At 40.2% G+C, this 26,218-nt stretch overlaps 1 protein-coding gene across 1 annotated transcript; it reads right to left on the bottom strand.

Moving 5' to 3' along the window:
- Positions 1-8,782: 8,782 nt before the first annotated feature.
- prkaa2 (protein kinase, AMP-activated, alpha 2 catalytic subunit) lies at positions 8,783-24,074 on the bottom strand. Its single transcript, XM_077220752.1, has 9 exons — positions 23,870-24,074; positions 19,222-19,363; positions 15,999-16,092; positions 14,316-14,460; positions 12,811-12,898; positions 11,597-11,821; positions 10,166-10,667; positions 9,951-10,077; positions 8,783-9,164 (listed from the first exon to the last, which is right to left on the bottom strand). The coding sequence occupies exons 1-9, from the start codon at positions 23,961-23,963 to the stop codon at positions 8,923-8,925; spliced, it is 1,659 nt and encodes a 552-aa protein (XP_077076867.1). The 5' UTR covers positions 23,964-24,074; the 3' UTR covers positions 8,783-8,922.
- Positions 24,075-26,218: the final 2,144 nt, after the last annotated feature.

The following is a 26,218-nucleotide window of genomic DNA, read 5'->3' as shown; positions in this document are numbered from 1 at the left end:
CTCCAGTATAGCTGCTTAAATACGGATTAAATAAATATTTTGTTTAACTATAAAAGCTGCAAAAATATCATACAGATCTGTATGATTTTACTGTTTTTGAAAGAAGCATTTATTGTATATATATATATATATATATATATATATATAAAAAGGCATAGGAGTTAATTTGTGAAATATTACTATAATTTAATATAATTGAATTTATTCCTGTGATGGAAAAGCTGAATTTTCTCCATTATTACTCCAGTCTTCAGTGTCACGTGATCCTTCAGAAATAATTTTAATATGCTGATTTGCTGCTCAAGAAACATTTATTATTTATTATTAATGTTGAACACAGTTGTGCTGCTTAATATTTTTATGGAAACTGTAATACAGGAGAAAGTAGTTCCCTATCAGGGAACTCGAGCTGCGTGGCCCCTGCTTGAGTGCGTCATGAAGCACGTATGAAATCAGTCCAATGGCGAGACGGAACGTCATAGGCGGGTGACGTCATCGACCAGGAAATTATAAATGCACCCCAAAACACAAGCGCGTCACCTTCTGAGTCTTCAGCAAGCGCTCTGTATGTGAATATATCAGTCTGTGTCTCAAAGTGTTTTTGTCTGTCCTTAGAAATTGCTAGGCAGGAGTTTTTCACATATAAAAAAAACTATAAAGAGACGATATATATATAATATGGCGAGCGAACAGCAGTTCAGAAAGTGTGTTCATCCCTGCCCACGTTATATCACGGGTGGGGACACTCACGATCTGTGTGTTGTTTGTATGGGAATGCAGCATGCCCAGTCAGCTCTCGAGGGAGCTGGTTGCGAGCATTGCGAGCGTATGTCAATGAAAACGCTCCGCTCCCGCCGAGCCCTCTTCGAGGAGAGTGGTTCGGTGCGCGCTCCCCGCGGTTCGGGTCCCGCTTTTGCCGAGGCACAGTGGAGGCTTCAGTCGTGGGGATCGCAAATGGATCTATCAGCGGGGATTGAGATGGGCTCTGCCTTATCTCAGCCTTTACCTGGTAGATGCAGTGCCTCAGATCTGGGTGTGGAAGCACGCGCTGCGGTTTCTTCCCCCCAGGCTAAGGCACCATCACTTCAATTATCCAGTTCTGAGGATCTGGATATTGAAAGTATTGATACAGCAGAGACTGGGGACTCATCACTTCAGTCTCCTGCTAGTGAGGAGCTTATGGAGGTGCTCACTCATGCTGTAGAAAAATGAAGCATCAAGTGGCCAGCTGATAGACAGGAATCTTGTTCAAAAAGTAAACTAGATGAAAGATTTCTTCCGTCTCGTGCTGCACCTCCACACCGGTGTCTTCCATTCTTTCCTGACCTCCACACCGAGGTGTCGAGGTCATGGAAAAGACCAGTGTCATCGAGAATATTTAGCCAGCAAACATCTGTTTATTCAAATATTTCTGGGGCTAAGAATTATGGTTATGGGGCGATGCCTAAGGCTGAAGAAACGCTAGCGAGCCATCTATCTCCAGATACGGCATCGTCATTTAAGACACCGGCATTGCCCACAAAGCCATTAAGAAATACCTCGGCTTTGGTGGGCAAAGCTTACTCGGCGGCAGGTCAAGCGGCAGCGTGCTTACATACTATGTCGATATTACAAGCATATCAAGCAGACCTATTAAAAGATATGAGTGAGGGGGATGAAATTAGTGCTGACGTAATTTGAGAATTACGTCAGGCAGCAGATCTATCTCTCCGTGCCACCAAGGAGACGGCCAAATCAGTGGGCCGTTCTATGGCAGCCATGGTGGCAACGGAGAGACACTTATGGTTGAATTTATCCAACATGAAGGAAAAGGAAAAATCTTTTCTCCTGGACGCCCCGCATTCAACTGCTGGCCCCTTCGGTGACTCTGTGAATTCGGTCATCGAGAGGTTTCAGGAAGAGAAAAAGCAGGCGGCGGTGCTCCAGAAATTTTCCCCCTCCGTGTTCATGTCTCCGGGGCTGCTGGGCGGGAGCAGCCCCGGCCGTCGAGTAGCTCCTCAGACCGGGCGCAACAGAAAAGGAGTGTCGCGTCTCGTGCTCCTCCCCAGCAAGACTGGGCCGAGGCGCGGCGCTCTCAGGCGAGGTCTTCCAGGGGCAAGGCCGATCTGAGGACGGTTATTGTCCCCAGGAAGGCTTCGTCGAAGAAGAAGCCCTGACGCCAGAAACGTCAGGGTACTGAGGGTGGTCCCCACCAAGAGAGAAAGGTGTTCGCCGCAGTACACAGCGCCCGTTCTCTCTCGGTGCCCTCAGGGGCCCGTTCTGCCAACCCCGCCTGCGTGCCAGGGCGTAGACGGTCCCAGCGAGCGATTTCCCGAGGGACGCTCGCCCGCTCTGAGGAGCGGTTTAGAGTGGTCAGACCAGTTGTTCCCTGCCGGTGCGCCGTTACAGGGCACTGTGTCTGCCACTCAAAATATTCCAGAGGCCAGTCTCGAGAGACTGGTACCCTTAGTAGAATTTTTGACTGAAGCTCAAATTCAAAATGCTTACTCTCAAGCAGATCGTGTCACAGATCAGGTCCGAGGACTGGTTTGTCGCGATAGATCTAAAGGACGCGTACTTCCACATTTCCATCCTTCCACAACACAGGAAGTTCCTGAGGTTCGCTTTCGGGGGCGAAGCGTACCAGTATCGGGTTCTTCCGTTCGGCCTAGCACTGTCTCCCCGAACTTTCACGAAATGTATGGATGCATCTCTGGCTCCGCTGCGACTCCAGGGCATCCACATTTTAAACTATATCGACGATTGGTTGATTCTGGCTCAATCGGAGCATCAGGCGATTCGGCATCGAGATGTCGTTCTCGCTCATATCAAAAAGTTGGGGTTGAGGCTCAACGCCAAGAAGAGTGTGCTTTCTCCAGTACAGAGGACCACTTTTCTGTGCGTGGTTTGGGATTCGACGACGATGCAGGCACGTCTGTCTCCTGCTCGTATAGCTTCGATTCTCTTAGCCGTCAAACAGGCAAAGCTAGGCCAGTCACTCACTGTAAAAGAATATCAGAGGGTTCTGGTTCTGATGGCAGCAGCATCCAACGTTATACCTTGCGGCCTGCTGTACATGAGACCACTGCAGTGGTGGCTCAGGACCAAGGGGTTCTCCCTGAGGGGAAACCCGCTCCGCAAGATCAGGGTCATGCGACGGTGTCTCCGTGCTCTGGCTATGTGGAAAGAACCTTGGTTCCTGTCCCTAGGTCCTGTGTTGGGGGCTAACGACGGACGCCTCTCTCACAGGCTGGGGGGCGATCATGAGTGGTCGCTCGGCCCAGGGTCTGTGGCAGGACCATCATCTTCATTGGCACATAAATTGTCTAGAAATGATGGCGGTGTTTCAGGCTCTGAAACACTCCCTCCCAGACCTGAGAGGTCACCATGTTGTTGTCCGGTCAGACAACACATCGGTGGTCTCTGATATAAACCATCAGGGGGGTCTGCGTTCGCGCCCGTTATACAAGCTGGCTCGCCAGATCCTTCTATGGTCCCAGGGGAAGCTTCTTTCACTGAGGGCGATTTATATCCCGGGGTATTTGAATCAGGGGGCAGACCTCCTGTCGAGGCAGGGGCTGAGGCCCGGGGAGTGGAGACTCCACCCCGAGGTGGTGGAGCTCCTATGGAAACATTTCGGTCGTGCCGAGGTAGACCTATTTGCATCCAGGGAAACATCACACTGCCAACTGTGTTTTCCCTAAGTCCTCCAGCCCCTCTGGGGTTGGACGCGATGGTACAGGAGTGGCCGAGGTCACGCCTGTACGCATTTCCCCCGATTGCTCTGCTCCCAGGAGTTCTGGAGAGGGTTCGCCGGGACGGGGTCAGTCTACTGTTGGTTGCCCCGTACTGGCCGGCCCGAGTTTGGTTTGCGGACCTAATTTCTCTCCTCGACGGCTCTCCTCTGGAGATTCCGATGATGAGGGACCTTCTCTGTCAGGCGAGCGGGTCGATACTTCACCCCGCCCAGATCTATGGAGGTTGTGGGCTTGGCCTCTGAGGGGGCCCAGCTCATAGAATCTGGTCTCTCGACTGAGGTCGTGGAGACCATCCTCCACTCCAGAGCTCCGGCCACTAGGAAATTATATGCCTTGAGGTGGAAAATGTTCACCTCTTGGTGTGGAGAACACCAGCTGGACCCAGTTAACAGCCCGGTGGGTGCTGTGCTGGAATTCCTTCAGGAGCGTTTCTCCACAGGGTTATCCCACTCCACACTGAAGGTGTATGTGGCGGCCTTATCTGCTTACCACGTCCCTTTGAGTGGTGCTTCTCTCAGGAGACACCCACTTGTAACCCGTTTCCTTCGTGGCATTCTGAGGCTGAGGCCAGCAGTTCGCACGAGGGTGCCGACCTGGGACCTGGCGGTTGTTCTAGAAGGTCTCTCTCCAGCACCGTTCGAGCCCATTGAAGAAGTTTCGGAGAAATTCCTCACTCTTAAAACTATCTTTCTTCTGGCTATATCTTCATTAAAAAGAATAGGAGATATCCAAGCTCTGTCGGTCTCTCCCTCGTGCTTGGAATTTGCACCAGGCATGGTGAAGGCTTTCCTCCTCCCTAGGCCGGGATACGTTCCCAAGGTACCAACCAATGTGGTCAGGCCTATTGTACTGCAGGCTTTCTGTCCTCCTCCATTTCTGACGTCAGACCAAGAGAAACTAAATCTGCTTTGCCCTGTTAGGGCCCTCGATGCGTACGTCCACAGAGCTGCCCTGTGGAGAAAGAGTGAACAGCTATTGTTTGCTTTGGACCCCCTAAGAAGGGCTGTCCAGTATCTAAGCAGAGGTTGAGCAAGTGGGTGGTCGAGGCCATCTCACTTGCCTATGAGTCTGCCGGTCAGCCTTCTCCTTTGGCTGTCAGGGCTCATTCAACCAGGAGTATGGCTGCCTCTATGGCTATCCTGTCAGGAGTATCAATCCAGGATGTTTGTGGTGCGGCAGGCTGGTCCTCACCGCACACATTCGTGAAGTTTTATCATCTCAACTTCAGCTCCACTCCAGGGGCGCAGGTGCTTTCGTCCGAACGTGCGCTCTGACTTCACACGACGGACACTTGCTCATATGGCGACGTTGGTATTAGCGTTCCCAAAGCGTTGTCACGCAGCTCGAGTTCCCTGATAGGGAACGTCTCTCGTTACGTAACCCTGGTTCCCTGAAGGGAACGAGACGCTGCGTGTCTATGCCATGCTCCCAGCATGCCCGTGAGCACTTGCTTCAGTCTTATCAGAAGCTGACGCGCTTGTGTTTTGGGGTGCTTATATAGTTTCCTGGTCGATGAAGTCACCCGCCTATGACGTTCCGTCTCGCCATTGGACTGATTTCATACGTGCTTCATGACGCACTCACGCAGGGGCGTTCCCAAAGCGTTGTCACGCAGCTTCTCGTTCCCTTCAGGGAACCAGGGTTACATACGTAACCAGAGATGTTTCCAGGCATGCAATTACATTTTTTTGGGGTTTTCCATAACCGTGGTGACTATATGTTGTCATATGTTCACTGTTAAAAATGAAATGATCAGTAAGTTATGACAACATATGTTTTAACATTGGTTTACATCAAAATAACTTAAGCAAATTCAACTTTTTCTAAGTTATACAAGATTCAACTCATTTTTCAAAAGTCAGTTTAATGTCATTTAAGTTGAAATGACTTAAAAATCCAAGTTGATTGTACTAAGAAATTTAAGCCAACAACTATTTTTAGAGTGTTATTGATTTGCTCCAAACTGCATATGTTTGACAGCTATAATGTTGCATAGTCAAAATAACTACACAAACTAAAAATTGCATATACCTCTTTATTTTCCGATTTTTTATTTTCTTTTTTAACAATAAAAATGAAAGTGCAAATCAGAACAGGAACACCATGCAGTGCATAACTTTTAAAATAAAAACCGCACACAGACAGGAAGTGACACACATACATGTACAATACAGACATGTAGACACTGACAGGCAGAGGTCGTCTCCCAGCAGGGCTCGGGAACAGGCAAAAAACACATTATTCTCATGTTTTACTGCAGGGAAGCTGTTCACACATACAACACTACACTGGAGAGAGATGGAGGGTGTAATATCCAGCACAAACGCCTCTACATAGACAAAACACTGAACACGAGCTGAAGCCATGGCCATCGCACTAATGCCCCTTTGAAACTAATGGGGGCCGTAAAGTTTCTGACCAGTTTTCACAAAACACAGCCATAAAGCTGATATAAGTGACATAAAACTGTCGAAAGGGACTTAAACTAAGACAAAGATTTACCACATGGGCGTAAAGCATGCACACATTCCTGCGATTCCCACCCAAGGTTTGCCATTGATAGAAAATAAAATGGCAAAGTCCAGCAGCAGGGGGCGATACACTCCCTAAACTATGTGTTTAATCTTTTACCTCGGCACTTTCTCTCCAAAAAGGTGCACTGATCCTCAAAGAGACCGAGAGTTAACTTGGGATTTGAGGGGAGAATGTTAAGAATGCGTAAATGCTTTAAATTCTGGGAGGACTGTGCAATATTTTTCCATGAAAACAACAACATAATCCAGTTTAATCTTCCCCGGCAATAACGGGTCCCTCAGCAATGGTGGTTTGCACCGAACTGTTAAACTTTTTAGAGGCATCATATCTATTGCATTTCATATAAATGATACGAGAACTTTCCATCTTTCTGTTTTACATTCAGTTAAAATGGTACAACTGCAGTATGTATCCTAAAACTGCAGCATACTGGTACAAAACACATAAACGCTCTGCTCCATGCACACAATGGTAGACATTTAACCATTCCGTACAGTCCAAGACAGAGGTGGAGATTCATGAAGATCACCACATCTATAGAAAACACAAGTTGTGATAAAGTCTGTTTTTCCAGATTATGAGCAGAAATGAAAATGAAAATGACTAGTACAGTAGATCTAGCTTTGCAACTCGTTCAACATAAATAGAAAAATGATTGGTTCAAATGATTCAGATCTATCCTATAGAGCAACATAGTGTCGGCCAAGATCCGGGCCACATCTAGTACATGTGGATCAATGTGCATCAGATGTGGGCCGGATCTGAGACGACACTATGTTGCTGTCTGGGATTGGTTGAACTGAAAACATCTCTTTTTTGGCTGTCTTGTTTGATTGAAAGATTAGTCATATTAATGTAACATGCATATAATACTCAATATAATTCACTTTCAGTTATCTTTCATGGCTATTACCCGTCTGGCTATATCACACACGTTGGCACAAAGACAACTACAACATATCCACTTCCTGGATCCCCACTGAAATCCACTTTTTTATGTCATTTGTTCAAAATTAACACTTAAAATGTGAGCTTAAATAAAGAATAAATACGAGTAACTAATAAATACATTGGATCTACTCCATACAAACAACCGCACACATAACCAAATATGTTAAAGCATTAAAAACAAAGTTCTATTTAAGGCATCACAGGGGATTGGGTCACATGGCGCAATCTTTTAAATGCTCTTGGCTTGGGTCACTTTATGATACACACCGCATATATAATGTTTATATAAGTATATATAATATTTATAGCATATTACTATTACTTCACTATACTTTTGTAAAATAATTACAAAAATACAGAAAACCATACATCAATATGGGTTGAATGTATCATTCAGGGAAAGTGCTTTAATAATGTCTTTCTGTCTGTCTGTAATCTCAAGTATTGAGAATATTTTAAGGCCGTCTGATTAAAGGCTCACTCATATCGACAAAATGACGGGCACATTCTCCACTTCATCATCTGTATTCTTATCTATTTGCATTTTAGCCATATCAAGGCACAACATTTAAGCTGGTCTGTCTGCCCTCGTCCAGCATATTTGTCTCTCTATGGCAGCCCATGATGTAAGCAAAGCCTCTGAGACAGACACAGATAGGTCACGGTCAGCCGTTTCCACTGCAGATGGTGTGTATCATCTGAGATTCACTCTGACATTCACCAACACTGCTATATAAATGCTCTCTGGAGACTGCAAGCCAAAGCCTGAACGCTCAATATAAGTTCTTCACTCTATAAATTAACTCTTAAATAATGTGAATAGATATGATTTCTTCGCAAAATAAGGAAGAATCTCTACTATAATATAATTCAATAATGATCTTTGCTCTGTATGTATAAACCTATTGTTTTGGTATGTCCTTGCAATCAGTAGCTATTAAACTAAACTATGCAACTCAAGTGATTGATATGCGAATATAAATATACTGTATAATACATAATATCGAAAGAAATGTATATATAAAATCAGAAGTATGTTTATGATTTTTTGAATTCTTTAAACATATGATGATAAGGAAAAACCTTAAATGTTAAAGTGGCCCTAAAAATGCTTTGGACAAAATTAATGTTTCATTTTATTTTCAAATAAAAGATCTGTTAGGTTTAAAATAATAAAAGCTATACATATACAGTTACAAAATAAAAGTTATGGGGGGGGGGGGGGGGGGGGGATTGGGAATCATCATGGTTGTCAAACATCAATGGAACATAATAATAATTGTAATAATAATTGTTGTTGTTATTATTATATAGTAATAATAATAATAATAATTTCCATTATTATATTATTATTCCAACTCTATATTATTATGGTATAAATAATAAATTGCATGCCACCTTGTATAACACATTACGTAAGTATGTAAAATGGAGCATGATAAAGTGATAACAAGAAGGTTTAGCTTGACTTGTTTGCTGATGGCCTTGAAATGATAGGTTAACTAATACAACAACTCATACCTGTGTCTTTAGTGTCCAAAACCTTTTTGGGGCCACTGTATGTCTGTGCTGCTACTGTGGGACTGACATAAAAGCAACCCCGAACTCCATAATTCACAACCCCTTAACCCTTCACCTTTTGACTGGTTTCTAAGAGGTAAAGACCACCAGATGGTGGTGTTTTCTGGGCACGTTGGTCTCAGCGAGCCAAGGTAGTGATGAGACTGGCACACATTTCAAAGAAGTCCATGGTGTGGCTGCCCTGACGCGGGGCCAGCAGGGGTGTGCTCCCGGTCAGAGACCCCGGCAGAGAGCTGCTGAGCTGGGGCATCTCAACAGCCACGCTCGCAGAGTCGATGCTGAGCCGTGGTCGATGGAGGCCAGCTGTAGAGCCAGAGCGCTGAGGAGTCGACGACCCTGACTTGTGCTCGATCACATCATCTGAAAAGAGAGCGAAAGAATTTTTACATTTTATCAGACAGATATAATGAAGAGTAACAAGCCAGGTTACAACTGGCTAAATGCATCTAGATCAGAGGCATTACTAGGATTTTTGTACATTAGGGGCTTCACATCTACACTTCAAATGTTTAGAGTTTTTTTTTATTTCTATAAATTAATACTTTTATTCAGCAAGGATGCATTAAATTGGTGACATAAATGTTTGTATAATGTTACCAATATATATATATATATATATACATATATATATATATATATATACAAATAAAGAACTTTCTGTTCATCAAAGAATCCTGATTTTTTTTTACCACCGTTTTCAGGAAAATATTGTACAGCGCAACATTGATAATAATAATAAATGTTTCTTGATCATCAAATCATCATATCAGAATGATTTCTGAAGGATCACGTGACACTGAAGACTGGAGTAATGATGCTGAAAATACAGCAATGCCATCACAGGAATAAATTACATAAATATATTAAAATTAAATAGAAAATATTTTATTAAGTTATTTTAAATGTTAATAATATTTCGCAATACTACAGTTTTTACTGTATTTTTGATTAAATAAAGGAGTCACGAGAATAAGACAAAGTCAAGTCACAACAAAATGTCAATTGAGAGAATAGTGGAAATGTTATCATTTTTCATACAGTTAAAGTAGGTACATGCAAATAAATAGCTGCCTTTTAATTCCAGTAAAGAGATCATTGTTTTTGGTGGTACTTGTCATTAAAAAAGACTGATTGATTGATGCTCACCATCGATGCTCTTGAAGTCGAGCAGATAGCTACGGTTGTCCACCTGGTAGAGCTGCAGACACATCTTCACAAAATTCCCAGTGACAGGATTCTTCCGGCGCACTCTCAGGTGATACGGGTTCACCACCTAAATCCCACGACATCCGACACACTGACATATCTATTCTCAATATCAAATCAAACATGTATGCTTCTGCTTGTTTCAAGCCACTCACTTTCCACTCGTATTCTAGTTGTTTCATGGCACGGTAAACCTCAGCCATGATGTCGTACGGTTTGCTCTGGCTCCGAATGCCCAGGTGCCATTTTGCCTTCTTCACCGCCAGCGGTTTGGGCCGGGTAGTGTTGAGGGCGTCCAGAGGGCACCGTGCCTTAGGACTGTCGGCCAGGAGCGGGGGCATCCGTTCGGGGTGAGGTTTGACCCCTGGTGGCAGGGGCATGCCCTCCTCCATGAAGGAGCCAGTTGGGGGACTGGAGGCCAGGTAGAACTCGCTGGCCTGGTTCATGATTCTCCGGTTGTCGATGATGAGGTGGTACGCCACGGCCAGCTGGTCTTGAGGGTCTCCGCTGTAGAGGCTGCTCAGTACTTCGGCTTCAGTGCATTCGAACTTGTCGCACACCTCCCGCACGGCCTCCTCGTCCACCTCTGAGGAGTCGTATGAGGGGTCCTCGGGGAAGAGGTAGCCAGGAAGATCCTGTTTAAACCACTCATCCTCTCTGTCATAAGGGAGAGAAGAAAATAAAAGTACTGTATGTTGTATTTAAATATTTGTTAAAATCATACTATGGTTAAACTGACAGAGTGCATAAGTTTATGGGGCCCTATCATACACTTGGCGCAAATGCGCAAGTGTTTTTTGCTAGTTTCAGCCATGGTTTAGAAACCATTTTGTTTAAATAGCAAATGCATTTGCGCCCATGGGCGTGCTGGTCTGTAAACGAGGTGTGTTCAGGCGCATTGTTGGCGCATTGCTATTTTGAGGAAACTGAAATAGACTGCGCCATTAAACAACTGAAACCTGGTCTAAGGTCAATGGCGCAGTATTTTTTTTTGTTATTTAAAGAGCGCATTGGTATTGTGCGCCTAAAGGCGAGTGCACAACGTGAGTACACTCTGCTTATTACACACACACACACAATCTGCTCATTACAGACACACTCTGCTTATTGCACACACAGGGATGCGCAGCAGCACACAAACATGCCAAATATTAAAAATAAAAGGATTACAATGTAAAAGATTAATATTGTGTACATAAAGATATGTGGAATCTGGCTTGTCTGGCTTTAACCTCGCATATGAGCAGATCGGTTTTCTTTCTGGAGAAGCGTTCAGTCTTTCCACTATCAAATTCAGTTGTTTAAATAGCGAATCCACCATGGCGCGAACGCAACTGGCTTTTAAAGGGAATCGGAGATGAGACTCTGATGGGTTTATTTCACGTTATGTCCAAAACGCACCCATTACTCATTAAGAGAATAGGGATAACACTTTTAGACCATGCGACGCACCAGCCGACCATTTTTCCCTTCGTTAAACTAGCAAAAGTGGATTCGGACACGACCTTAAGTGGACTTGCGCCGTGCACCTTAGACCATGTGGTTAGACTGTTAAAATAGGAGTGTGTGGGATGACTAATAGCAACCTGATGTCTTTGATAGTAGCTCTCTTCAGTGGGTCCACCTGCAACATGAGCATTAGTAGACTGGCCACTGAGCGGTTGAGGTATTCTGGCATGTAGAAGACCCCTCCACGGATCTTTTTGAAAAGGGTGGGCACGTGCTCGTCATCGAATGGCAGAGTCCCACAGAGCAGTGCATAGAGAATGACGCCACAGCTCCAGATGTCCACCTCTGGACCAGCATACAGCCTGAAACACAACATAAGTGTCATTGTGTGAGTGCGTGGGCTACTACATTGTGTCTACGTGTCGATCAGGTCCTGTTTACACCTGGTATTAAGATTAGTTTTGGTTGATCAGATCACAAGTAGATGAATGGGACACATTCCTGATCTTTTTTGTCCACTTTTAACCACTTCTGTCCTGATTTCTTCAAGGGTACGGCTATGGGCGGTATGGGTTTTTCAGATCTTTCTATCTAATGGACAAAATAAGCTCATGCAATTTACATATGAATGCAGTAAGGCAAACATACACTGCAGCAGCTTTTGTTTCTACTCTGATAGCCAAAAGATCACGGCGAGTGCTGTGAGTGTGTGTTAGAAATCAGGAATGGTGAGAGAACATTGTGCTTGGTAAATTTTTTCATCTTCAAACCCAACTTAGGTCGACAAAGTTTAAATCCCATCTGGCTATTGCACTTCACATGTTTACGCTTTAGGGCAGTAGGCGGAGTGTAGGCGGTTTATTGTGGCTGTTCGAACACATTCGACGACATGAGCATCTATACTACGAAAGCAATCCAGTCGAATGCGTTTTCGACTACCTCAGGAAATGGTCGCAAGCGGACAAGCTCAAAATGTTTTAGACCCGTTTACACCTGTATTTAGCGTCGTCCACTTGTGATCCGATCGGCCAAAGCGCATCTTAATACCAGGTGTAAACAGGGCCTCAGAACGAATGAGAAATTTTCCAGAAACAAGCAGAACAAGACGACAATGGGTATTGCATAAAAAATGTATGCAGTCCTTATATAATATTTATGTGCAGTGTATCAATGCAGTCCATACCGCAACACAAACAGCCAGCCATGGTTTTTTGGACTGATTGTCTTGCAAGCCAGACCTTTGACTATCGATACATATAATACAGTGTAGCGCATATTGTCCAAGAACTGATCATTCCTTACATAATCTGGTTGTCAAGACTTTAATAAAACTGACTACATGACCTCTCACCTTCCTGAAATGACCTCTGGTGCAGCGTAGTTTGGTGATCCACAGCTTGTTCTCAGGAACTCTCCATCTGACATCATGTTTGACAGACCTGACAAGCAGAACCGCACAAATACACTTAAGGGCGTTTTCACACCTGAAAGTCGCACCAAGGTCCGAACCAAAGTTCACGTTTTGATACATTTTATAATTTCAGACAGTTTTGGTTTGGTTTCACACTGCAATTATGCGAGTGCACTAAAGAACTTTACGTGACATACTTGTGTCCTATCGTCATCATCTATGTGGGCTGCATCTTGACATTGATTGGTTTGTAAATGGACGTGCGTCTGACGTCAGCGTGTTGTCAATTCGTCAGACCAAATTTCATCTGTTTGGTCCGGACCGTGGTTCGGGGTAGGTTTCACATCTGTAATTTTGATTCGGACCGAACTGAAAAGTACGAAAGTCCGGACCAAACAAGGTAGGTGTGAAAGGGCCCTGACAGGCAATTTGAGTGAATCAAATAAATATATACAAGTAAAACAAAACGTATTTCAGGGCAGATCTAAATACAGTGGGATCCAAACGTATGACACTATATTTGACAATCTGGGAATTTTAATAAAAACAAATAATAAAATAAAAAATAATATGAAGTTGTAAAAAACGTTTGGAAATTTTTAAAGTGAAGAATTTTCACAATTGGTCTCAGGCTTTTGGACTCCACTGTATATGTGGTGTAGCTCAGTGCATCTGCAGGGTGCAGCAGATATTTCAGGTATATTCATTTCAATCATCATTGTAATGCATGTGTTATGCCCACTGCACAATACAATGCCAATATATTAATAAATATTAAAATAACATTCTACCAATATATATGTAGATTGGGGTATTTATGTATTTGTTATATGAACAGCTTGCTGTATCTTTTTAAAATCTGTGAAATAGATTTATAGAAAATAGAAGTACATTTTTTGTACTATAATTATACTTAGTGTGTGTATGTGTGTGTGTGTGTGTGTATACAGTATGTATGTGTTTGTGTGTGTGTGTGTGTGTGTGTGTGTGTGTGTGTGTGTGTGTGTGTGTGTGTGTGTGTGTGTGTTCGTGTGTGTGTGTGTGTGTGTGGTGTGTGTGTGTGTGTGTGTGTGTGTGTGTGTGTGTGTGTGTGTGTGCGTGCGTGCGTGCGTGCGTGTGTGTAAATAATACAAAGTAAAAGGTAATTTAAAATATAGATATATGTTAAATTAGAAAATAAAGCATTTTCACTAGTGCTCTTGGACCACATTTGGACCCCACTGTATATGTGTGTAGCTCAACAAATCTAGCTTCAGGGCAGATTTTTGTGTATTTCTCTTTCCCTCTTTCCTGTCTCTGCTCTTCTGTGGATAATCAAACAGCATGCCTCATATAAACCACACAACTGGACATGCAGCAAAACTGCAGCTGGTTGCTTGGCAACTATGCCTCACTGTCTGCACAACATTGGCTTTCTGTGAGAGTGTGTTTGTGTGTGTGTGTACCAAAGTCAGCGATCTTGGCATTCATGTTGCCATCCAGCAGTACATTTTCTGGCTTGAGATCTCTGTGCACCACCATGTGTCTGTGGCAGTAATCTACAGCTGAGATGATCTGCTGGAAAAGACGTCTCGCCTCTGTGTCTTCCACCTGCACATGAGAGACATAAAGAGAGATTACTACATAAAACATTATTTATAATAAAAAAAAGTATTTGTTCTCTGTGGGTTAAAGCTGTCTGCATTGTATTTGATACAAAGTTTTACATTCAAGTCAAAATCAGTACTACTATCCAGATCAAATACTCGTCTTCTGGCTAGGAACCTTTTTATTTGGATAAAATAATGTCAAGAATAACTTTTATATTGTTAATAATATTTCAAAATGAATATTTAGTGAATTTAAGCAATGTCCTTACCTAATATGTAATTACATTGCTAGAAAAACAGTATTGAAAATGTATTGAATATGATACAGCAGGTATTTAGATATATTAATTTCAATCATTTAATTCATGTATTATGCCCCCGATACAATACATTTAAATTATTTGAATAATTAAATGAATTAAAAATGGAAATATTTTACTAAAATATATTTAGAGTGGGAACTTATATTTGTTAAATACACTGGACAGACAGACGAAGAGATAGACATACAGCCAGCCAGCCAGCCAGCCAGACAGACAGACAGACAGACAGACAGACAGACAGACAGACAGACAGACAGACAGACAGACAGATAGATAGATAGATAGATAGATAGATAGATAGATAGATAGATAGATAGATAGATAGATAGATAGATAGATAGATAGATAGATAGATAGATAGATAGATAGATAGATAGATAGATAGATAGACAGACAGACAGACAGACAGACAGACAGACAGACAGACAGACAGACAGACAGACAGATAGTCTGTTATCTCTATAAAGGTAGGCTATATGTTATTTGTCAATGCAAATTATGTATTATAATTCATTAAATTCCTTAAATGCTCAAATATAGATAAATCATATCAATATGGAATATTAATGTAAACTCTACCGCCTTTTAGATGACAGAAAAAAACCCTTCTAATTTAACTGAATTAATCTTATATGAAACAACATTGTCAAAAGTAATTCAAAAACCTGTTCAAGTGTTGATGAATTAAGGCACTAAAAATAAAAAGGATCAAATTTCACCACAGTCAGCTGTGCGTTCAATCTAAACATGTCCTGCAATATGAACCGTCAGGCAGTGCCATTGTAGGCAACCCAGATAACACAAAGACTGAGCCCGGTATATATGCATGAACTCTCTGACCCTTCCCACGAACACTTCACTGGATCAGGCGCTGTTTGAATAAGCTAGATCCCCATAACCCCAACAGCTCTGGAAGACTCAAAGGTTAATCCATGCTTAAATCCAGACCAGAGCCACAAAAGCAAGTTAAGAGTCATGAGGCTCATAAAACAGTTTCCAGCTCTTAGGTGACTAACACAATAATTGTGTTGTCCATAATTGTATATGTTTTGTTGTGCAGAACTCTATTAATTGTAATGTTCAGTCATTTTACAAATTAGGTATGGCATGCAACTTTGGAGAACCAATGAGAAAGCCAATAGCCTTTCCCATGATTCTAAGAGGCTGTTAGCCTGCAGCTGACTTCAGTAGCAAGAGCTCTTCAGATGATTCTTACCCTTCCATGCTTACAAATATAGTCAAAGAGTTCCCCTCCAGACACATATTCCATCACCATGAAGAAGTCTGTGGGAGTGCTGATCACCTGATACCTGCAACACACCCGAGAAAAGAACCACAGAAACTCAACAAGAGGCTTTAATGTTGTTGCTTTCAACATACAGCAATACAGAGCTCAACAATAAGGATGGCCAATGGCCCGGGGGACACTTTCTTTATCATGTACAAATGTTATTATACCCTGCAAAGAGAAACATTTTGATTTCTCCGATATGTGAAACAATATTATTGCAACTTCAGCTGACTTGAAAGATATCTTGATTTGTGATTGCAAGCATCAACTATAATAAGATGAAAACTCTTTGCCATTGTTTTCCAGCAAAAGTGAGTTTATACATTTTATAGTTGTTACATTATAGTCATATCATTTCTAGCTATAATTAAAAACCTCATAAAATTATTTTTAATGTAATATTTAATTTAATTTAATGTTTAATTTAATTTTTATTTCTTGCTGACATAACAAATATGTTGCGCTATATATTTACATATATATATATATGTATGTATGTATATATATATATATATATATATATATAATTTATCTATAAATAAATTATATACAATTCATTTATAGATATAACGTATCTATGATGTATAGATAGTAAATCTACAATTTTAAGTTACAATTATTAAATAATGTATTATTTTAATTTATATAAATAGTTTCTTGTGAATTTAATTTAATCACAAAACAAATGTCTCTAAAAAATACTTTTCAGTATAAATCTGAACTACTGGCAAACCCATAAAATCCTACCCAACATAACTTCTTACCAAATATTCTGTTTCACTCACGGAAGTCAAATTCATTGAAAATGTCATTGCATAGTGCATGTAAAAAATTATAGTAAAAAAATAATAATAATAAGTCAATAAAAACTATCTAACAAGCTTATTTTAAACTCAATTGTATTGGACGACAATAAGAGCATCAGCATGTTATGCCACACTTATTGGAAACAGAAATGTCTACTTGCAGTCTGCTGTGTTGTTGTACCAATATTCAACATAAGATCCCTTATAGTGGGAGACACAGACAGCCTTTCAAAGGACAAGGCCTGTATTCCTCAGAGGGGCTTAATATGGAATACTGAAAAAAGTCTGGGACACCTGATGTGATTTTCAAATAAACATAATGTAACTTTACAAAATCCAATCATTGAAAAGAAGAATGATAAAAGGAGAGAACAAAGCATGCTCTTCAAATTCCCAGAGAAGCAGACACAAAAAACACAGCAGGGGCTTAACATGGTACATGTGTCGAGAATACAATAACACAGCTATTGCACTATGATGAGAAAAGGGGAATAAGTGAGAGTGGAAAAGAAGGAAAATGAGAGATTGGGACATGAGAGGATAAGAAGATTATGCTGTCTTTGTCTCCTTAACTTCTGATCAGAGCAACCCTGAAATGTGCCATTGAACTGTGAGTGGCGTCGGTACATTTCCTCCCAATTAAAATGCGGGATGTATTTGGTTGTATTTGCACTTTCGTTACGTGACTTTCAGTTTGTTGTTCTGTCTTGTTCCTGTCTCCCTCTGTTCCAATGTCTGTGTACACCTGTGCCTTATTATCCACTTAGCCCTTGTGTTTCTCTAGTCTAATGCATTGTCAGGTCTTGTTTCGTTTGAACTGTCTTCTTGGTGAGTTTTGTTTCTTGTTCATTGTGCTCCTGTCCTTGGTTTTGGTTTTCTTGGTTTATAGTATAATAAAAACTGTGTTTAATTGTCTGCTTAATATCTGCTAACTCTTTATTGTGATGGTCACCCAAAAGACATTCTACTGACTATAAGTAACTTTGCAGGTACCTGTCAACTTATTCTACTTACCTGAATCCTAACACCTAACCTTAACCCAACATTCTACTAACAGTCTACTAATACTCTATGACTGGTAGTTGACATGTAGTTGCAAAGTTGCTTATAGTTGGTAATGTCTAAAGTGAACCATCAAAATAAAGTGTAACCGTGTAATCTATTAAATGCAATCTAGAAATCCTCAAATACCAAAGTGTCTGTACAATGTGTTCTTTTAATTTGTAGAGTTTGTTTTGAAAAAAAAAATATTGTCTACACTATAAAACTGATTTTAGATCAGTTTAAAAACCATATAGAAACTGGTTCACTGAGATTCAGATCCCTAGTGGTGAACCATTAAAATTGAGAAGGTTTACTGAAATCAAGGCAACTTTGGCAGGTTGATACATACTGGTTTAAAGTTTCAAAGCTTCAAAATGCAGTTTTTGCAAGAGCCCATCACTACTTTTGTGCTGAGATGCAATTATAATGTTAGGAACATTATTGGACGTATATATTTTTATATAAGAACATATATTTTACTTTTCATAAAGCCATTTCCCACCCTAGCTGTCTTTAAGAGGCACATTTCATTTCCAGTGGGCTTTTACATATATATGTGTGTGTGTGTGTGTGTGTGTGTGTGTGTGTGTGTGTGTGTGTGTGTGTGTGTGTGTGTGTGTGTGTGTGTGTGTGTGTGTGTGTGTGTGTGTGTGTGTGTGTGTTTTATCTTTTTATTTATAAAATTTAATTTAAAACACATATATTACAATAACACCAGAAACCTGAGGATTTCAGAACAATCTGTTTTTGCAGCTTAGTTTTAATAAGTGTTTGTCTTGAATTTGGGAGCTTATAGGCTTTTCTTGAGACCATAATTGCTATACCAGCTTCCAGCACACACCAGACTGGACCAGCATGGAAATGTAAGCAGGTCGAAGCTGGTCTTTTCAATTGGACTCATTAAAATCAATTATCCGTACATGTCTAACCACATAGGAAAAACATCTGTTCCGTCACCTATTTGTTTTTGAAGTATTCCACATCCTTGTCATTAGTGATGTTAAATCTCACAAAAACTGACACGCATTGAGCACATAAAGTCAGCATGTGTAATGATCCTTGTAATGCTCCTAAAGTTTTAAGTGCACCATATTAAAGTCGCCTGAAATTGCAGTTCAAAGACATAAAGCTTCTTAAAATCTTTAAGAAGCTTAAGCCGTCAGTTAACCCAGTGTAAAAATGATTTTTCTTCCAATCAAGGTAGATAATCATCAGTGCACTGCAAGGGCATACTCAGTGGATTCTGTTGATGCTGATTGCATTTTTCATGTTGTTGTTTTTTATGATGATTCACTCACAGCTTGATGATGTGTGGATGTCTGAAGAGCTTGAGGTTCTGAATCTCTCGTTTGATTTTCCCCACAACATCGAGACTGCGGATCTTCTGCCTGTTGAGGATCTTCACAGCAACTTTGTGTCCTGTTAGCTGGTGCTCTCCAACTGTTGGCCAAACACACGCACACACACACACACACACACACAACAATGAAGACTCAGCTGAAATACCATCACCAGCAGTTAGGTTATTGTAAACACCACTGATGAAAGATAAGTTTTATTCCAATGAAAGCAAGCATTAGCGCTGCGGGCCGGCGACCTTCAACACAAACCCTCTAAGAAAACAAAGATAGAGAGACCTTCATTTCAGGTCTGAGCCCTTAATATAAACAAACAAAACTTGATCTACTCTGAGTTTAGACTTTCATATACTGCCTATCTAGAATTAGATACTGCTCACTCTTGAGCAAAATTTAAGAAAACAAATACCCACATTTGGTTTGGTTTGATATATTATCAGTCTTGCTCATTATTGTAACAAGATGACATATTTCTCACCCCCAACCTGAACACACACGCACACGCACACACACACACACACACACACACACACACACACACACACACACACACACACACACACACACACACACACACTAAAGTATACTTACATAAACATTTACAACAAAGACATGTCTAATGTTACAAATCTATCAGTATTTAAGTATAAGTATTTCAGTTATTTCTTGCCTATTCTGAACCTTAAAATAATTTGATTGGTATAACTGTAACTTAATCTATTCAGGTTTATTTAGTATTTTTAGTGTCCATATTGACACTACATTCACTGCCTGAGCTACATGAAGAAATAATGAATTAAAGGTCAGTTAATAGAGCTGTAAAAGCAAAGCCTCTATTCATGTCTACTAACAGTCAGAGGGTGACTTGCAAACATAATGTGCTTCCGCTGTGGATATTTAAGTCCAGTGACACCCTGAGCATGCAGTATGGAGGGACTTTAAAGGGCTTTATTCATATCAGCACCCTCAAGCAGTTTCTGTTGTACAGTCTTTACAGGCAAGGAATAAACCATTTCAGTGTTTTTAGTATTAAGGTGGATTATTTGTTATCTTGCATGCGTTTCCCTGAAAAGTTGCATGAGTGTGCTTAAACTGCAGTCATGGGATCTCCTGTGGAGCCTAATAAGGCTGTTAGATTTCCCACCTTGATAAAGATCTTAAGACTCTCCTCAAGGACATTTGTTCTACTGGTCATTGATTGTTTTTTGTTTTTTGTTTGTGTGTGAATGTTCAAATTTGGTTTTGCCACAAGCCTCAAACCTCAAAAAGCGAGCTAACTACCTAGACAGCAAAAACCTTTGGTAGATGTTGTAACTTCATCATCTGACTGCAAGGAGCACCTTTCTCCATAGAGTGCATTAGCGCCCACCTCCTTTTTCAGGAGCGCTAGTTCGGGAAGTATTATTTTTCATTAATTTTCCCATAGGGATTTTTAAAAAGTGTTTGTTAAAGCGTTATAGGCTGAGTCATGAACCAAGACAATCATGAGGTGAAATACAACATTACAAACTTTGATTTGAAGCATTAAAAAAAAGTAATTAAAATATCGGACAAAAATACAAAGGTACAAGACTGTGTACTTACTACTTAACGGCTTTAGTAGGGATCGAACTGCAATCCCATCAAGCATTGCAAATAGCATAAACTAAAAACTATGGAGAAACATAAAACTACTCATTTACAAATGTCGATTATTTACAAACATTTAGGCCTACGTATTTTGAGATCGTAGAGAGATCGACTCAATTAAGCCATTCACAGTGCTTCATGGGAGTGTTTTTTTGGTGGAATTTTTTCTGCACAGCATCAAGGGTTATTATTGGGTAATGTAGTTTTTTTTTTCACCAGGAATTCGGCTGTTAAACGCGATCATTTAAAAAAAATAATGTGGACCGACGTCTTCAGCAGAAGAAAATACCATGTATTAACAACCTCATAGCTCTTTAGGTTTTAAATTTACCGTTCAAAATCAATTTCAGTTTTTACTTCCAGAACCTGACTGTCGCACTCTATTGATGGCCACGGCTGACATCACACCTCAGGATAGTCACTAGTGAAGATTCTCTTACCCCGAAGGATTTTTATCCCCCCAGGACCCTAAAGTAGCTGTTTATTACGTCTGTTCAAAAATGCATTGCGTTAACGTGCTATCTTTTTCAATTCAACTTAATCAAAATAGCCAAGTATCCTCAACATTTTGTACAAATGTATAGTGGTAGTGTTTAAACTCATGTTTAGCCTAGCAGGCTAATCAGTATGACAAACTAGTTTAATCAGATAGAGCTGGGGTTTCCAATCTTGATCCTGGGGGCAAATACACTGCAGAGTTAGGAGCCAATCCTAATTAAACACACTTGAAAACGGCTAATCGAGGTTTTCGGGATAGCAAGAGACTTCCAGGCAAGTGGTTGCTTGGAGCTGAACTTTGCCAGACATCATTGGCCCTCCAGGAGCAGGACTGGACACTGCTGAGCTAGAGGTAAAGTGAAAGTGACACGTGATGGCCAAGTATGGTAACCCATACTTGGAATTTGACCTCTGTATTTAACCCACCCAAGTAAGTGCACACACATTAGGAGCAGAGCAGTGAGTAGTGAACACACACACACAGCAAACGTGGATACACACCCCCGGAGCAGTGGGCAGCATTGAGTGGCGCCCGGGGAGCGATTGGGGGTTAGGTGCCTTGCTCATGGACACCTCAGTCATATTCCTGCTGGTACTGGAATCGACCAGCAACCTTTGGGTCACCAGTCCAACTCTGTTACCATCTGTTACCATTAGGCCATGACTGCCCCCAAATAAAGCTAGTAAAGGTAAAGCTTAGCTAGTAGCTAAGTGGTTAAGGAATTGTTCACTTAAAAAATAAAATTTTGTTGTTTCAAACATGTACAGCTGTATCCATTTTTTTTTTCTGCTGAACACAAAGGAAGATATTTTGAAGAATTTCGGTCACCAAACAGTTGATGGACCCCATTGACTTCCATAGTATTTTTTCCCCTACTATGGAAGTCAATGGGGAACTCAATTTCTTCAAAATGTCTCATTTTGTGGAAGAAAGAAATTCATATAGGTTTGAAACAACTTGAAGTAAATGATGACAGAATTTTCATTTTTAAGTGAATTAGCCCTATTCCTTTAGTAGAGCTGCAGGATTGTGGATAAATTGAGAATCAGGATTTTTGTAGAGCGGGACTTGATTTCTTCCAGTGTAAATGGATTAGATTTAACCAACAGATTGTTGTGGTTTGCTACTGCTGTGATGTCATGTGAGTGACCGGTTGTCCCGCCCTCACACAAGTGAACGTCATCATAGAAGAGAACTTCCCCCTCCACTAGAGGGAGGGGGAAGTTATTTTGATTAAAGATTATGAGGGCACAGGAATTTAAAAAAATTTGTGTGCATGAATAAACTAAAACATTTGTAATAAATACTGCAATATTATATTTAAAAAAAAAATAAGATTTTCAAAAAGTTGTCATGTGAACAGTCCTGTACATTTGTCCTTTTGTCTGATTTTCAAAAAGAAAATGTTGTTGTTGTTGCTTCAAATCAAAGTTTGTAATGTTTTGATTCACCCTGTAGCTGGTTGGTTTGGTTTCCCTTTGCGGAAATGAATGGGGAAAATAGTTCATCTGGGAAAGTGGGCGGTACTGTTAAACCCTATAGTAAAGGCGGGCTGAATCCTGTATCTTGTCAGACACCCAGCTGAGAAATGGTCATAAGATAAATGGGAATGCTTGTGTTGAGGCAAAAATGCTGTATATATAGACATTTCTGGGTTGTTGTTTTTTTTTTTCTCTTTTTTTTAATGAAATTATAATGCACTGCCAATCAATAAATTAGTTTAAAACGGATTTATGTGCACAGACATATACTAATAATTGAGAACATTTATTTTAATGCAACATAGACCGGTTATATAATAAGATTTTACTTTAATAAATGTGGAGCAAAGCTCAAAGACAGTGCTATACCCGTGCGAAAGGTCATTGCCAAAATCCCACTCGCGCTTAGAATAGAAAATGACGGCAAGGTCAAAGCAGTCCTGCAGGTAAAATATACCAACTACGACATTAGCTCCAGAGCTACTTTTACAGTAATCATTAGAAGACACTTTTGAGACAAACGTTTTAAAGATTCAATAATTTGGGAGCTGGAAATGTATGCAAATATATTTAAGAGCGCAGCTCAATGCCTGGTCGCGATTCACGGAGGATGACAGAGCATTAAAATTTTTAAAATGCCACATTTTAAGAAGGCGTAAGTATGTGAACCCTAAACATTTCCGAAATGCCAGATAGTTCCCCAAATGTTGTGATACTAAAAATGTACGAAAACATGATTTCAAGTGCACCGTCTTGTGTGGTGCTGAAAGAATTTCCATCTCTGCGCCGTATTCACTAACAGCATAAGCACTCTCTGCGCCTGGAGGACGTTAGCGGAGGTTCTTACTACGCATTTCATGCTACATAAATTGCGCACATCGTCCACCGGCAAGTTCAGCACTAACAACCCCGAAAACATACGTTCGTACTCGCATTCCATGCAACGTCCGAACACGTATAGTAAATGAATATACTTAACTCTTCACTTTTCCAAATGTTCCGACTCCCAGCGTGTCTCCGAGGATGTAGTGTCCTATCTTTACCCTGCCTTCGTGTTTCTGTTTTTCAGCCATTTTACTATGTGAGGTTCTCGGGCTGCCTAACAGTAGGCGGGATTGAACACATGAGGTTGGGTAGACTGAGCTTTACTGAACCCCTCTATGAGCTGATCTGAATTCAGCTTCAGGAGAAACTGTAAACTCTACACAGGCAGCTCTCGGATCAGCTGATAAGGCTTGAACTGACGGGGAAGGGGGCGGTCGAGGTGTTTAGGTAAACAAGTATTCCCCTCACTGATTGAGCATGATACACCCACCTCACAATATTCTACGTTAGTTTATTTTTGTATTTTTAGATAGGCTATATCAACTACTCTGACATTAATTATTTAAAGATGATAACTATGTATGAGCCATTTCGTTTGATTTTCTTTTTATTTTACATAATTTTACTCAGTATCCACCCAACGGGAAGACTGATTACAGTTAGACACTTTTTTGCGTTTTGATTTTTCACACAAAAATAGATACTGAAAAGAAGTGAATTTCTACATGGCATGCCACATGACATTTTAATTAGCTTGTAGACTAAGATATTATCAATCAATAATACCCATAAGTAGTTTATATTTTCCACAATTAGCTCATAAAAATACGGTGCTTTTTGTCTTAACTTTGTCTCAACTGTACCCATATGTGGTACAGTTCCAAAATGGAATGTAAATAAATACGCATATTTAAGTATATATATATATATATATATATATATATATATATATATGAACCCTTTTCTGTCAGGACGTATGTACCCTTTTATACAGCAACGTTTCACAGCTGTGTAGGCTATTTCAATAGATCATTATGAAAACATATCAAAAATTAGGCAAAATCATAGTCAGTCTTTATTCTGAACTAAAATAATAATAAACATAGTAACAATACTTTTAATAGCGTTAATTTTAATAGTTAATAGTAGCTAATTAATTGCACTAAAATGTTGTACTCTTTATGTATTTAATGTTATTTATTTGCGTATTAGTAAATGTGCACAATCACATCATGCAGTCAAAATCACCAGAATATACAGCAGAATTAAAGTGATTTAATGGAGAAAATTGTTTCCTAATTTACCTCCGTGATTTGTATGGATGGCTCTCGTGTAAAGTCCACCATTAGGCCGTACACAACTGCAAAGGGTCATTACTGGTATATTTATATTATTTGCCCAGAGATTATAAAAAAAAAAAAAAAAAAAAAAAAAGTGAAGGTATTTTTTTGTTGTCGCTAGTCTTGTAAACTTCAAGTGTGTTACATGCTTTTCACCGCTAGATGGCAATGCTTCTTCACTGCTAAGTTGGAGTTGCCAAGACCTGGTTTGTTTTATACATAGACAGTAAAATGTTTTATATTGTAGGATTTTTTTTATTTTTATTGGATCAGACAGATATTAGAAAATAAATATATTACAACAATATAAGAATATAGGCTATAACATAAATTACATAGTTTGACATACTGTGGCATTATTATTTATTTATTTATTTTTCCAGGTTTCCTGCAGGTTATTCAAATGCTCATTCTGCACTACACTTTTCTAGTGTCTCAGATCCTCTATTGAATTGGAGTCAGATCTCTGACAGAGCTCATTGTCGACCAACCATACCTCTTTGTTCTTGTGCTAGTCAGATGTTAATCTAACCTTTGTGTGTGGGATCATTGTCCTACAAAAAAGATGAACTTCTTCCAAGCTTCCGTTTTTAACGACTAGTTCTTTTGCAGAACTTCCTTGCTCTTTAGATTTACTGGAGTTCTTTTAGTGTTTTGGATTACAGAAAAACACCAAGATAAATGGTATAATAAACTAAAAACCCATCAATTTAACACCCGCAAAATATGAAACTGAAACAATCAGAAAATTGGTCACAAACCAAATGTATCCATTTATTTATTATTAGGCCAATATCCATTAAAATAATGAGTGAGTCAAAATACTACGTTTTTGTTTACGTTATATAATGGTCGTTAGTCGCATGTACTGTTTATGAATAAAACATGGAAAATCAAGGGATAATTTACTTTTTTAAGAAGAAGAAGAGGAAGAAGAAGAAGAAGAAGAAGAAGAAGAAGAAGAAGAAGAAGAAGAAGAAGAAGAAGAAGAAGAAGAAGAAGAAGAAGAAGAAGAAGAAGAAGAAGGAAAAACATTCTAACTGGTCAATGTAACCCTCTTCATATTTCTTCTGATGTGAATGAGATAACTGGTCTGGTGGTTACGGTGTGTTTCCGCTAGGGGCAGTGCAGCTCGCTGTGTGTGTGTGTGTGTGTGTGTGTGT

The sequence above is a fragment of the Siphateles boraxobius genome, unplaced genomic scaffold, assembly GCF_051911475.1.
Source record: "Siphateles boraxobius isolate OS27281-9 unplaced genomic scaffold, OSU_SipBor_1 8, whole genome shotgun sequence".
In the NCBI taxonomy this organism is placed as follows: domain Eukaryota; kingdom Metazoa; phylum Chordata; class Actinopteri; order Cypriniformes; family Leuciscidae; genus Siphateles; species Siphateles boraxobius.
Note: the sequence above shows the minus strand (reverse complement) of the source record. Positions and strands in the feature narration are given on the sequence as shown.